This window comes from Pongo pygmaeus, chromosome 11 (genome assembly GCF_028885625.2).
Source record: "Pongo pygmaeus isolate AG05252 chromosome 11, NHGRI_mPonPyg2-v2.0_pri, whole genome shotgun sequence".
NCBI classification, from domain to species: domain Eukaryota; kingdom Metazoa; phylum Chordata; class Mammalia; order Primates; family Hominidae; genus Pongo; species Pongo pygmaeus.
This window is the reverse complement of record NC_072384.2, coordinates 124,477,481-124,492,221: the sequence shown is the minus strand read 5'-3', so window position 1 is coordinate 124,492,221 and position 14,741 is coordinate 124,477,481. Positions and strand designations below refer to the sequence as shown.

General features: G+C 45.4%; 1 protein-coding gene across 3 annotated transcripts in view; it reads left to right on the top strand.

The window, feature by feature from the left end:
- Positions 1–10,251: 10,251 nt before the first annotated feature.
- The window catches only part of WDFY1 (WD repeat and FYVE domain containing 1), a 70,715-nt gene continuing 66,225 nt past the window's right edge, over positions 10,252–14,741 (top strand). For 2 of the 3 annotated variants that reach the window (XM_054477062.2, XM_063648406.1), the window contains exon 1: positions 10,819–11,042. In XM_054477062.2, coding sequence (XP_054333037.1) covers positions 10,906–11,042 — 137 coding nt within the window. In that variant the 5' untranslated portion in view covers positions 10,819–10,905. Of the gene's footprint in view, positions 10,317–10,697; positions 11,043–14,741 lie in introns of those variants that run through there. The other variant, XM_054477061.2, reaches the window with a different exon arrangement.

Here is a 14,741-nt window from a genome sequence, read left to right as displayed (position 1 = left end):
ACCTTCCTGGACAATCAAGCAATTCTGAACCACCTGGGATTACTCACCACTACTTCATAGATTAGCTAAGGAATAACTACCAAATAGTGGCCTTTAATCCAACTCACAAGGAAAATTACAGACAGAAATAATTACCATAGAATGAAAATTACTATAGTTACAACTGTTCAAAATACAAAATTGGAGTTGCTGATAAATATCGATATAGAATCAGTCTTCACCAAAGTTGCATCTGTTCAACTTAGCTTTGGAAAATTTGACTTGATGGAAAATTTGACTTGATAGATCTAAAAGCTGCAACAGAAAACTCATGATAGTAAAACTGATTAGCAAAAAGCCTTAGTAAACCTGAGCAACAAATAACATCTTAGGAAATAAATGTGGAAAAAAATTCATGAAAATACAATAAAAAATATAAACATGAAAATACAATTAGAAATAGGATACTTGTGCTGTATAGAAAATTGATCAAGAAATTTAATTGGTTTCATCGAGCTTATTCTAGAAAACATTTTCTCAAAAAAATGTTAGTATAATTTTTTTTACTTAAAAAATTAAAATTTTAAATTTTAATTTAAAAATGTTAGCATCAATGTTAGTATAATTCTGTTATAAACACTGTAATTCATAATTATGGAAGCAAAAACTTTTTTGGTGTGTTAGCAGCCAGCAAGACGGCTCTCAACAAGCCCCACCTCCTGGTACTTACACCCTTGTATATTCCCCTCTCACATTGTGCCAGGATTAGTCTGTGTAACCAATAGACCATGGATATTTTTATCAATTCTGGGGTTAGGTAATAAAATACATCATAGCTTCCATTTTGGTCAGATACCTTGTATTTCTTGGATTAGTCTCCTATCAGGAAGTCAGCTGCTATGTTATGATGTTGCCTAAGAAACTATGTGGAAAGGCTTATGTGATGAGTAGCTGAGGCCTCCCGCTAACAGTCATGTGAATGAATGAGCTGTCTTAGAATTGGATCCTCCACTCCCAGTCAGACTTTCAGATGACTGCCTACTGGCCAATGCTTTGACTGCATCCTCATGAGAGACCCTCAGCCAGAATCATCCAGCTAAACTGCTCCCAAACTCCTGGCCCTCCGGAAATGTATGAGATAATAAACGTTTGTTGCTTTACGCCACTAAGTTCTGAAGTAATTTGTTACACAGCAACAGATAATTAATACACTTAGGGTCAAATCAATTGGAAGAAAATAAAAAAATAAAAAATACTCTATATTCATGAGACTTAGGGGATGGCCTCAGAGTGCTGGGTCTAGATGGAAGCGTGGATTTTGCTAGATGCGGAAGAGATGGAAAGGAGGATCAACATTCCATAACATGCACAAAGTCGTCAGGAATGATGATGACTTAGTAAATTCCCCTCCAAAAATAAAAGCTGCCTGACCCTTTAACCCCTGTAGGTATAGATCCCCTTTCCTGTCATTAGGGATGCTTTCGAGAAACAAGTCCAGGAAATATCAGAGAAGATGTCGAGCACAGTGTTTCCACTTTACCCATGTTCCTTGATGTTTCTGCTAAACTGAGCAATGTTTGGATCTGAGAGAGGGATACCTACTACAGGAAAAGGAATATTTTAAAGGGTTATAAAAATAAGTAAAAACAGGTAATGAGAGGGAAAGTAGAGATATTAGGCCACTATGACTATAATATTGAAACTTCACACTTTTGTTTTGCTTTTTAAATAAAGCATTGTAAAAGTGGTTTGAGATTTTTGCAATGTGATTATTATGCTGGCCTGCAGTGTAAAACTTGGGTAAAATCTAGAGAATGGGTTAAAAGAACTCCTGGCAAAACTACTGAACAAAATTACCAAGTCTTCTTTCCTGTCTGGGATGAAACTGTGTCTCCAGATCTTTTGGCAAGGCCCAAGGAAACGAAGCATGTCCAAAAGCAATAAATCACTGTAGACTTCTTTTTCAGTCTATTCCACAGATTTAACATGTATTGAACAGATAAACATTGATTAGGTATACATTATAACAACTGCTGAAAGACACTGAAAAGTTTTTTAAGTATTTCCTCTTGATTAGAGTTAACCAGATTATAGCCATTAAAAGTTATAAATTTAAGAATCTGGGCCGGGCGCAGTGGCTCATGCCTGTAATCCCAGCACTTTGGGAGGCCGAGGCAGGTGGATCATGAAGTCAGGAGTTCAAGACCAGCCTGGCCAACATGGTGAAACCCCGTCTCTACTCAAAATACAAAAATTATCTGGACATGGTGGTGTTCGCCTGTAGTCCCAGCTACTCAAGAGGCTGAGACAGGAGAATTGCTTGAATCTGGGGGGTGGAGATTGCAGTGAGCCGAGATAGCGCCACTGCACTCGAGCCTGGGTGAAAGAGCAAGACTCTGTCTCGGAAAAAAAAAAAAGAATCTGGATAATCTGGATACTGCATACGAATAAGTTATTCTTTATTTTATATCATTATATGGTTTATATCTATTTTTGAAAATACTCAATTAGTGAAATATTGCCTTATAATTTACATATGTAATATCATATTCTCAGTGAGTTATGTCCTACAATCCTCATGATGGTGTTAAAAGACAAACTTTAGACAAATTAAATTTAAGAGTTTAATTGAGCAAAGAATGGTGAATCAGGCAGCCCCCAGAACCAGAACACGTTCAAAAAGACTCCAGGACTGCCACATGGTCAGATAACATTTATGGACAGTAAAAGGAAAAAGTATGTACAGAAAATGCAAATGAGGGACAGAAACAGCTGGTGTCTGCTTTATTTGAATAGGGCTGCCTGTGGTTGGATGAGACTTGGCTACTTTTACAAGCGCAGGTGACAGTCTTTTACACATCAAGTTAGGTTACAGTTCACTGTGTACTGAGAAACCTTTAGGCCAAAATTAAAATATGTACAGCGGAGGCGTTAGTCCAAACTGAATTTAACAGTACTACAAGTTAAGTATCAGTATCGCCATAATTGTGTCAGTCAGGGTCTTACCAAGAGAACAAAGGCACACCAGATGGTTCCAGGAAGGAAACTGAATACAAGGAACTAGTTACAAAGGTGTTAGAAGAACTGAAAAGCTTAAGAGATTAGGGACAGCAAGACTGGAGAGACAAAGGGAACAGATGGTACCAGAGCACAGGAGTTAGGTGAGCCCAACGGGACCAAGAACCCCAGCAGAGACTGCCTGTTGAGGGCTGGGACAAAACAGGGAAGCTATAGCCAGTGGGGACTGGAGCTACAGAGAAGGCACACTCCCTAAGCAGAAAGAGTGGAGGAGAAATACCCTGGTTTCTTCTTTCCTCCTACCTTCCAATGTCCCACCACTGCCTCCATCATACAAACCTATCAGGAAGCAAGTCGGTTAGGAAGTCTGGGATATGTAGTTTGCAGAAGTCAACCCCCTGCAATATAGACCAAACAAGGTACACATAGAGTGGATCTGATAGCAACAGGCAAATGGCTAGCCTGTGATTACACTTAAAGTATCTGAAATGTGAAGAGTAGAAAGTCAAGGCCACATTACAATGCTGACCCATTAAGCTAACATACCTTAGTCCATCCAAATGTTAAAGGTAGGAACTTCTTATTACAATAAATAATATTGGCATTTATGATTATCATCATTATCATTCTTACAGTACAACTATAAAATACTCCCTCAAGGAAGTCTAGCATGACACAGGTATTTAGAGTCAGAGGAGGTGATGGCGGGATAGACATTTAGAGATCAAGGTCCAAGGTAAGGGGCCAGACACGGTGGCTCAAGCCTGTAATCCCAGCACTTTGGGAAGCTGAGGTGGGTGGATCACTTGAGGTGAGGAGTTCGAGACCAGCCTGGCCAACATGGTGAAAACCCATCTCTACTAAAAATACAAAAATTAGCCTGGCGTTGTGGTGTGCACCTGTAATCCCAGCTTTTCTGGAGGCTGAGGCAGGAGAATCATTTGAACCAGGGTGGCAGAGGTTTCAGTGAGCCGAGAATGTGCCACTGCACTCCAGCCTGGCCACAGAGGGAGACTCTGTCTAAAAAAAAAAAAAAAAAAAAAAAAAGTCCAAGGTAAGAAGCCATGAGTTAACAATAAATACCACACATTATCTCTGCTTCCTACATCACCATTAAAAGGTAACATTATTATTCTCACTTTAGAAATGCACGATTGGTAAAGACAATAGCTTGCCAAAGATTTTAGTGCTAGTTAACAGTAAAGTTCTCTCACTATAAAGACCATGCTGTTTCTACTGTTAGGGTAAAGTGACTTGTCCAAGATCACATAGCTGGCAGTGGATGGTAGAACTTTATTCATAGATTCTGCCTTCTAACTCAGCAGGGCAGCTCAGAAATCAGTTATCTCTGTGTCTGGGAGCTAAGCTATGAGGATGCAAAGGCATAAGAATAATACAATGGACTTTGGGGACTTGGGGGGAAATGTGGGAGGGAGGTGAGGGATAAAAGACTACACACTGGGCTAGGCGTGGTGGCTCATGCTTGTAATCCCAGCACTTTGGGAGGCTGAGGCAGGCAGATCACAAGGTCAGGAGTTCGAGACCAGTCTGGCCAATATAGTGAAACCCCATCTCTACTGAAAATACAGAAATTAGCTGGGTGTGTATGTGTGGGGGGGTGCTTGTAGTCCTAGCTACTCGGGAGGCTGGGGCAGGAGAATTGCTTGAACTCGGGAGGCAGAGGTTGCAATGAGCCCAGATCATGCCACTGCACTCCAGCCTGGGCAACAGAGCGAGACTCTGTCTCAAAAAACAAAACAAAAAGGCCACACACTGGGTACAGTGTACACTGCTCAGGTGATGGGTGCACCAAAATCTCAGAAATCACAAAATTTCTTATGCATGTAGCCAAACACCACCTGTTCCCCAAAAGCCATGGATATAAAAAAATAAATAATTTCTCTTTGTGTACCTAGAGTCTGTCAGTTCCAAGAGGCTGTGCTAAGGCTTTTCTGTCACCACTTGAACTCACTTCAATCAGGTTTTACCCCTGCCATTCATGGAAACTTTCAGTCATTTCATTTGCTTGATCTGCAGCATTTGACACAGTCGATCACTTCCTCCTCCTTAGAACACCTTCTTCCTTTGTCTTCAGGACAACACACACAATATCCATTTTCCTCCTACCTCATAGAGTCAGGGGGAAGGGGAGCAGGGGGAGGTTGGCTCCTCTCCAGTCTTTTCTTCTGGTTCCTCCTTCTCTTCCAGACCTGTTGATGTTTCCAAGGCTTCTGTCCTTGTACCTCTTCGTTATTTACACACATACTCCCTCTTGGACTTCATGTACTCTTATGGCTGCAAATGCTATACGCGTACTTTATAAAATCATTTTGTGTTTAAGCACTGATTTTACAAAATGTATAAAGGTGAGTTAAATTTAGAGCTTAATTTGTTTATGTAAATTGCCTTCAAAATGTGTTATAGCTGAGATGTTTTCCATGTGTTTTGGAAGAAATCACAGAGAGTAGCTGCTTTTGCAATAAACTGGATCAATGTTACATCTTTGGGTCAGTTCACTGTCACTGTGCAAGGTCAGAGTTATGTGGGCCTTACCTTATTGTTCACATTGAACCATTCTGGCTGATGATTCATGTTATTTGTAAGACAACTCAATACATAAGGCCTGTTATAAAGGTAAACCAGGCCAGGCACAGTGGCTCTCACCTGTACCAGCACTTTGGGAGGCTGAGACAGTTGGATCACTTGAGCTCAGGAGTTCAACACCAGCCTGGGCAATATGCTGAACCATGTCTCTACTAAAAATACAAAAATTAGCCAGGCATGGTGGTGCATGCCTACTCCCAGCTACTGCAGTGGCTGAGGCAGGAGAATTGCTTGAACCCAGGAGGCAGAGGCTGCAGTGAGCTGAGATTGTGCCACTGCCCCCCAACCTGGGCGACAGAGTGAGATCCTGACTGAAAAAAAAAAAAAAGAGGGCTGGGCACAGTGGCTCACATCTGTAATCCTCACAGTTTGGGATGCTGAAGCTGATGGATCACATAAGGCCAGGAGTTCGAGACCAGCCTGGCCAACATGGTAAAACCCCACATCTGCTAAAAATACAAAAATTGCCAGGGCATGATCGGCACACGCCTGTAGGTCTAGCTACTCAGGAGGCTGAGGCACAAGAATTGCTTGAACCAGGGAGGCAGAGGTTGCAGTGAGCTGAGATCCCAGCAGTACACTGAAGTCTGGGTGACAGAGTAGTAACACTCTGTCTCAAAAAAAAAAAAAAAGAAAAAAAGGTAAACCAAGGCACAATAATATTTTAAAGGGCTTATTTGTGTAAACAGCAATTCATGAATTGGGCAGCTCTAAACCGGAAGTGTTTCCAGGGCTCTGTTGGAGAAGCATAAGAGTCAAGCTTGGAAGAGTGAATGCAGAAATAATGCAAAGAAAATAATTGATTACAGTTATAAAGTGGCTTTATTTGGTCTATCCTGTGGGAATATCCCGAGTTATTTAATTATAAGTCTGTTGACTGCTTCTGAATGGTTGAGCCTAAGTTTTGTTTTTCTTTAATACAGGCATTTACAAGAAATAGCTCAAGTTAAGTTTCACTTATGTTTGCAAATCAAGCAAGGTTAAGATCACTTAGGAGGACTGACTGGCTTTGTCTCTTCAGGGACTCTTCAGCCCTGGTTTCCATTTTAATTTAGTTTAACAGGCAAAGCCCTGATTAAAATTTTTGAACAATTATTTGTAGAGGGCCTTTCTCTCACTTAATTTTGACCATCCTGCTGCCTTAAGATCAAGCATAAACTTGGCTCCTGAACTCTACCACCACCCAGTGAGCATCTGCTGACCCTGCAGAGGGTGGCACAGCATGTTCCATACCTGTGCATTGAACTCCCAGAGTAATGGCTGCAGTCCAGACCTCTCTACTATTCAGTAGCATATACAAAACTCCTATATTCAGGCTGGTCATGGTGGCTCACGCCTGTAATCCCAGCACCTTGGGAGGCTGAGGCAGGTGGCTCACCTGAGGTCAGGAGTTCGAAACCAGCCTGGCCAATATGGCAAAACCCCGTCTCTACTAAAAATACAAAAATTAGTAGGGCATAGTGGCACACGCCTGTAATCCCGGCTGCTGGGGAGGCTGAGACAGGATAATTGCTTCAACCAAGGAGGTGGAGGTTGCAGTGAGCCAAGATCGCACCACTGCACTCCAGCCTGGGCAACAGAGCAAGACTCCATCTCAAAACAAAACAAAAACAAACAAACAAACAAAACCCTCCTGTATTCAACTGCCTACTCAGCCCCTTCACTTGGAGACCTAATACTCGTCTCAAGCTTCCTGTGTCCAAAACTGAATTCTCCTTCTTCCTTTCCAAACCTGCTCCTCCTACATCTTCCACAGATCCGTAAATGGCAGATCCACTTTTCCAGTTGCTCAGCCCACAAATCTTGGTATCATTCTTAACTATTTCATATTCCATATTCAACAAATCTCACTGGTACCACCTTCTAGATAAGTCTAGAATCTGATGTCCTCTCACCACCAGCACCCTTAGAAAGCCACATCCTTTCTCAATTACCCTGTTAATTTCTCAATTAACTTCCTGACTGGCACCTTGCTTCTATTCTTGCCTTTTAAAATTGAAGACAGATTAGCCCGGGCGCAGTGGCTCATGCCTATGATCCTAGCACTTTGGGAGGCCAAAGTGGGTGGATCACCTGGGGTTGGGGGTTCGAAACCAGCTTGGCCAACAGGGTGAAACCCTGTCTCTACTAAAAGTACAAAAATTAGCTGAGTGTGGTGGCGTGTGCCTGTAGTCCCAGCTACTTGAGAGGCTGAGGCACAAGAATCACTTGAACCCACGAGGTGGAGGTTGAACCCACGAGGTGAGCCAGGATCGCACCACTGCACTCCAGCCTGGGCGACAGAGTGAGACTTCGTCTCGAAAAATAAATGAATACAAATTTAAAAACTTGAAGGCAGATTAAACCAGCCTTCTGTTTGAAACTCTCCAATGGCTTCCTATCTCATTTAAAGTAAAAACCAAAGCCCTTATCAATGGTCTCTGGGCTCAACATGGTCTGTCTGGTGACCTGTCTGTAGAGTCTTTCTCTGAGCACTCCATCACTCACTCTGCTCCAGCCTCATGGGGTGCCTGGCTGTCTCTACAAAACCCCTGGCGTGTGCTCACCTCAAGGCCTTAACACGTGCTCTTTTCTTTTCCAGAACAATACTTGGCCCACATTTCCACATGGCTTACCCCCTCCTCTCCTTCTTGGCTCAAAATGTAACTTTACAATGAGGCTTTTACTGGCCACCTGTCTCAGGTTGCATTCTCCAGCAGCAGATACGGTGATAGAGGTTGGCTCAGAAGGTGTTTATTAGGAATCAATGCCTGTGAAGGGAGGGGGAGGCAACAGGATTAGGCAGGAGAAGTCAGCTGCAGTACACGCCTTACAAAGCCTTGTCCAATCTAGGAGAGAGTTCTAGAGCAAGTGTTGCTCATCAGTCTGTCTTGATGGTCAGGCTTTTATCCCCTATCTTGTTCAGTTACTGAATGTGGGCTTCCCTGTGAAGGGAACAACTGAGACCCAATGGTTCTCAGCAGCTGGGGCAATCCCTGAAGGAGCTGAAGGCTAGAGGCTCTCTGCTGACCACTCTTCTTCCCTGAAAGCAGATCTGTGCAGTGTATTCCTGAATCTATCACACCATCCTATTTAAAATCGCAACATCCCCTAGAGTCCGTATCACCCTTCCCTGCTTAATTTTCTCCATAGCATTTAATAGCATTGAACATCTTCTAATATATAATTTATTTTGTTTACTATCTGTTTCCTTCACTGGGATGTAAGTCTAACAGCAGAGGGATTTTTGTCTCTCTTGAGCACTGCCGCATTTAGAATGGCACCTGGCTCACAGCAGGCACTTGGGAAATGTTGATTGATTAAACAAAGTTGTTCAGTAGCCTGTCTAGTCATTACAATGTACAGCCTCACAAGAAGCATGTCTTATTAATCTCATCAGCATACAGCATATAGTAAGTGTGCGATATATGTCTGTTGAATATATGAATAAATAAATTCGTGAATGTTTGTTAATAACTTCATCATGAGAAAGTATTAACACAATGGTGGCTCATGCCCGTAATCCCAGCACTTTGGGAGGCTGAGGTGGGCAGATGATTTGAGATCAGAAGTTTGAGACCAGCCTGGCCAACATGGTGAAACCCCGTCTCTAGTAAAAATACAAAATTAGCCAGGCATGGTGGTAGGTGCTTGTAATCCCAGCTACTCAAGAGGCTGAGACAGGAGAATCCCTTTAACCTGGGAGGCAGAGGTTGCCGTGAGCCGAGATCGCACCACTGCACTCCAGCCTGGGTGACAGAGTGAGTTCATCTCAAAAAACAAACAAAAGAAAACAAAACAAAAACAAAAGAAAGTTCTAGTACATCACTGTACATAGAAGTACCATGTGATTCACATCCATAATTTAGTTTTTATTAGCTACCTTAAAAAAATAAGAAAGGTCATATTAATTTTAATAGTATCTAACTCAATATATCCAAAATAGTATCATTTCAACATGTAATCATTGTAACAATTATTGATGAACTGTATTACATCTTTTTTGTTTTGTGCTAAGTGTCTAAAATCTAGTAGTATTTTGCACTTGTACTACATCTCAGTTTGGACAAGCCACATTTCAAGTGCCCTATAGTCATGTGGATAGTACGGTTCTAATGCAATTCTGCAATTCAGGTGTCAGAATAATATAGGGGGCAGAGGTTTGGAGTCATTGACTTCTTGAGTCCAAATTTTGGCTCTTGAACTTACTGGTTGTCAATGACCTCTAGCCAAAAACCACCAGGAACAAATGGGGTTGATTGCTTGTTGGAGGGAGAAGATACACCATTGGGAATGGTGAGGTGTCTGGGTAAAGGGATGTTAGGACAGTTTTCTTATAGGATTTGTGTTTGTGTTAGGTGACCTGGGAGAGCTTAAGGAAGAGAGGCTCTCCTCTGGACTGGATGTTGTCAGGAAATGGGTATAATTCTAAGGTTGCATATCTTAATAAATCTTATCTAAATGGAGGAAGACTAGATAGCGGTTAACATAATTAATAAAGAAATAAGAGTCACTCATATTAGCCAGGATAGGAGGATGTTTGGTAATTTCTGTGGCTTGTACATCGCTCATATTTTGGCCGTGTTTAGATGTGATTATGGAGTGGCCTCGTCTGATGTTTATGTTCCACAGGAAGCAAACACCTCCTAGCAACACCAAAGCTCGGCTGATAGTACCAGGCAGCTCCTGGAGATCAAGGGCTGCTTTTCTCCCTCTCATAGCTATGCAACCTTAAGGTAGTGATCAAACTTCTCTGGCTGTTTTCTCATCTCTAAAATGGGAATACAAGAGCATCTATTTCTTCATCTCTTAAGATTATCAGTATTAAATGAGATGCAAAGACACTGAGTTAATGCCTGGTATATGGTCACCACTCAGTGAGTGCTATGTATTGTAGTTCAAAGATTCTAAGATGCACTATATTTTTTCACATTTTAACATGTCTGAAAGTGTGTGTCTTTCAAACAATGGCTTCTTCGAATGGATGAAATGTAGTATTGTAATTTCTGAAATCTCTGGTTTGGGGGACAATTCCTTGTCCCCTCCAGGTGCTCAATTTGTTCCTGGGTGAATGGCTTTACTTTTAAACCTTGCTTACTTTCCCCATTTCTCCGCAGGAGCCCTGTGGCATCCTCTCCCAGCCACAGACTTTTAGCTTGCGCGGCATCCCCAGGCAATACGGTGCGGCGGCAGCACTCGGGGGCTTAAGGCGGCGCGGCGCCCACGAGGCCCCAGCAGCTGAAGGGAAACCGGCGCGTCCCCGCCCGCCCAGCCGTCAGCTGATGGGCGGCCTGCCGAGGAGGCCGCCGCCGTCGCCGCGCGAACATGGCGGCCGAAATCCACTCCAGGCCGCAGAGCAGCCGCCCGGTGCTGCTGAGCAAGATCGAGGGGCACCAGGACGCCGTCACGGCCGCGCTGCTCATCCCCAAGGAGGACGGCGTGATCACGGCCAGCGAGGACAGGTAGGACCCGGGCGCAGCCGGGGCGGCCCGAACTCCGCGGCGACGGGGTGTGGGGGCGGTGGGGTCCGTGGCCCCAGTCCTTCCTGCGTGAGGGGGCTCCCCCCGGCAGCACGGCCCCACCCCCACTCTGCGCCCCTTTGCTCCGCCGGGTTCCCGGTTCCCTCCCGCCGGTCCTCCAGCCTCTACTTGCACCTTTCCAGCCTGCGACCCCGGTCTCGCCGCGCGCCTCCAGCCCGGATCCCCTGTCCCACTGCGCCCCTCCAGCCTGGGAACTCCGTCTCACCGCGCCGCCCAAGCCCGGGACCCCCGTTCCAACGCGTCTTTCCAGCCCAGGACCCCTGTTCCAGTGAGCCGTACAGCGCCCCTCCCAGCCCACCTCGCCTCTCCTACCCAGGACCCCTGTTCCAATGCTCCCCAACGCGCCACTCCAGTCCGGGACCCTTGTCCCACTGCGCCCCTCTATCCCGGGAGCTCCGTCCCACCGCGCCCCTCTAGCCCGGATCCTCTGTTCCACTGCGCCCCTCCAGCCCGGGAACTCTGTCCCACCGCGCCGCTCAAGCCCGGGACCCCGGTTCCAGTGCGCCCCAACGCACCTTTCTAGCCCAGGACCCCTGTCTCAACGCGCCCCTCCAGCGCGGGAACTGTGTCTCACCGTGCTGCTCAAGCCCGGGACCCCTGTTCCAGTGCGCACCAACGCGCCCCTCCCAGCCCCCTGCGCCCCTACAGCCCGGGATCCCTGTCCACCGCGCTCCTCCAACCAGGGAACCCCGACCTGCGGTGTCGCACTAGCCTGGGACCTTCGTCCCGGTCTCTCTCCCTGGCGGGGTTTAGCCTGGTACTCGGAAGGTGTTTCTTGCCCCTCCCGGGTCAGTTCCAAATCGTCTCCTTTGGAAGCCTGGAGGACCGGCGGCTGGTCACTGCGGACCCTGTTGCCTGGGGTTTGCTTCTTTGCGAGGAACTCCAGCCGCCTTCGCTCTCTTCCTTCTCCTGTACTCAGGGATTTCACGCCACGCCAGGCCTCTAGATCAGTTATTTTTGCCACGGCTGCTAGAATCACTTGAACTCTTACGTACTAAGTAGGTTTTTGTGAAAGTGACTCATTTTTAAAAATACTTGGATGCATTTATTTTAAAAGGAAATTTTATTTATGTCATTAGGAAAACTAACATTACTCACCAGAGTAAACCAATAACTAAAACGTGTTAATTGGCGTGCACAGAGTCCTCTCTTGTACTGTGACATCTTGCATTGGATGCGCACCATGCTTTGGGAAACACTGATTGGGTCCAGTTTTCTCATTTCTCCTAAGAGGAAGCCGAGGCTGGTGGAGGTGTAGCTTGCTACTAAGTTACAGAGATACTGGTGAAGCCGGAAATGCAATCCAGGACTCCCACCAGCTCTGGGCCTGAATGATTGGATTGGAACAGTATTTATGATTCGACTTTAAACTTTAGCGTCTTTCAAATCCTAAAGGTTTACAGTGTCAGTAGCTTTCCAGTGGGAATTTGAAGGAAATGACTGATGTTTATTGAATGAAACTGTGTTTCCTTGATGCAATGAGCCGTCTTAAATAGGGATAGTCTACAAGTCCAAAAGCTTTCTGGAGGATGGAAGGTACTGCTATTCTCTTAAAGCTGAAGGCATAGTCTCTAGCCTTTTGTAATTATACCTTTTGAAGTGACATTGACCCTGTCCTGAATGGGAAGAAAAAGCCTGAAGCCCCCAACTCCTGTTGGTCCTTTGGATTTTGCTTTTGAGTGAGCTTGTGCCTTTTTCCTCAATTAGATAATGAGCTGATTGTGAGCAGGCAGTGGCCTCTCCCTGCTGGTTCACCTGTAGCTGACTTCCAACAAGGAGGGGAGTGATTGGTAGGACCTGGGTGTGGGTGTGTAAAGCAGAAAGGAGTGAGAGAGAGCGAGTGCATGAGACATGGGGAGAAGATGGGGACCTGAAAAAGACAAGGACAGAATAATGACTTTTTTTTTTTTTTTTTTTTTTTTTTTTTAAGATGGAGGCTTGCTCTGTCACCCAGGCTGGAGTGCAGTGGCATGATCTTGGCTCACTGCAACCTCCGCCTTCCAGGTTCAAGCGATTCTCCTGCCTCAACCTCCTGAGTAGCTGGGACTAGGTAGGCGCCTGCCACCACGCCCAGCTAATTTTTCTATTTTTAGTAGAGACAGGGTTTCACCATGTTGGTCAGGATGGTCTCGATCTCCTGACCTCGTGATCCACCTGCCTTGGCCTCTGAAAGTGTTGGGATTACAGGTGTGAGCCACTGGTGTCCGGCCAGAATAATGACTCTTGCATGATGTGAACGTAGATGCAGACAACACTCTTTAAAAGTTAGCCTTTGGCCAGGTGCAGTGGCTCATGCCTGTAATCCCAGCACTTTGGGAGGCCGAGGTGGGTGGATCACAAGGTCAGGAGATGGAGACCATCCTGGCTAACACGGTGAAACCCGGTCTCTACTAAAAATACAAAAATTAGCCGGGCGTGGTGGCGGGCGCCTGTAGTCCCAGCTACTGGGGAAGCTGAGGCAGGAGAATGGCGTGAACCTGGGAGGCAGAGCTTGCAGTGAGCCGAGATTGCGCCACTGCACCCCAACCTGGGCGACAGAGCCAGACTCCGTATCAAAAAAAAAAAAAAAAAGTTAGCCTTTATTCAGTCAAATATTTTATTCATGACTCATGCGTGTTGGGTAAGTTGCTGAATATTTGAGATTGCTGGTCAGGAGCAGTGCTGATAAATGTTTTTGGAAAGTGATTACTAAGCTGCTCTGGGGGAGCTTGCATCTCCTCACTTTTTCATTAGCGCACCACTGTTATTGCAGAGCCCAGGTAGACGACTGGACCAGGAGGGGGTTGGCATTTGAGGTTCCTGTTGTGTTCGGGCTCTTGCAACTTCCTTGAAGGGAGAACAACCTTTTTAGTAGGTGCTACACATCATGAGATGTAATGAAAGCACATGGGTGTGGGTTTTTTCTTGGTGTTGGCCATGGTGGTTTGTTTTCACATTGTCATAAATATGTGTCATGCTCTTCACTCATTTACTCATTCATTTAGAAAAAGCTTTTTTATTGAGTGTCAGGCCCTGAGGATACAATAGGGGTCAAAAGCCACACTACCTTGGCCAGGCAGGGTGGCTCACGCCTGTAATCCCAGCACCTGTGTGGGGCCCATGCTAGACCTGTCGGGGAGAGACAGCTGACAGCTAAGTTGCTCTTTCCCAAGGGCTGAACAGTCTAGTGAAGAGATGGCCCCTGTGTATTCAGCATCCAGTGCTGAGAAGACACAGGAAGAGGAGGCTCTTTGGGCTGGGGCTAGGGTTTGGGGACAGCCTCCTAGAGAAGGTCGTTGAGCTGGTCTTCATGGATAGAGGAGTGGCATCTAGAAAGGAAGAAGGGATGCACCCTCATCCCAGGCAGAGGAAGGAGGAAAGGACAGGAGGGAATTGTAAGAGGGAAAGAACCATAGCTATTTCTAGGTGACCAGAGCAAAAGGTGGGCAGTGACAATAGCAACAGAGAGGACTGAGAGCTGGAAGGAGCAGTGTCCAGTTTTGTTTTTTAAATTTAAAAAAAAAAAAGTTTTTGGAGGCCAAGTGCGGTGGCTCACGCCTATAATCCCAGCACTTTGGGAGGCCAAGGAGGGCGGATCACCAGAGGTTAGGAGTTCAAGAACAGCCTGGCCAACATGGTAAA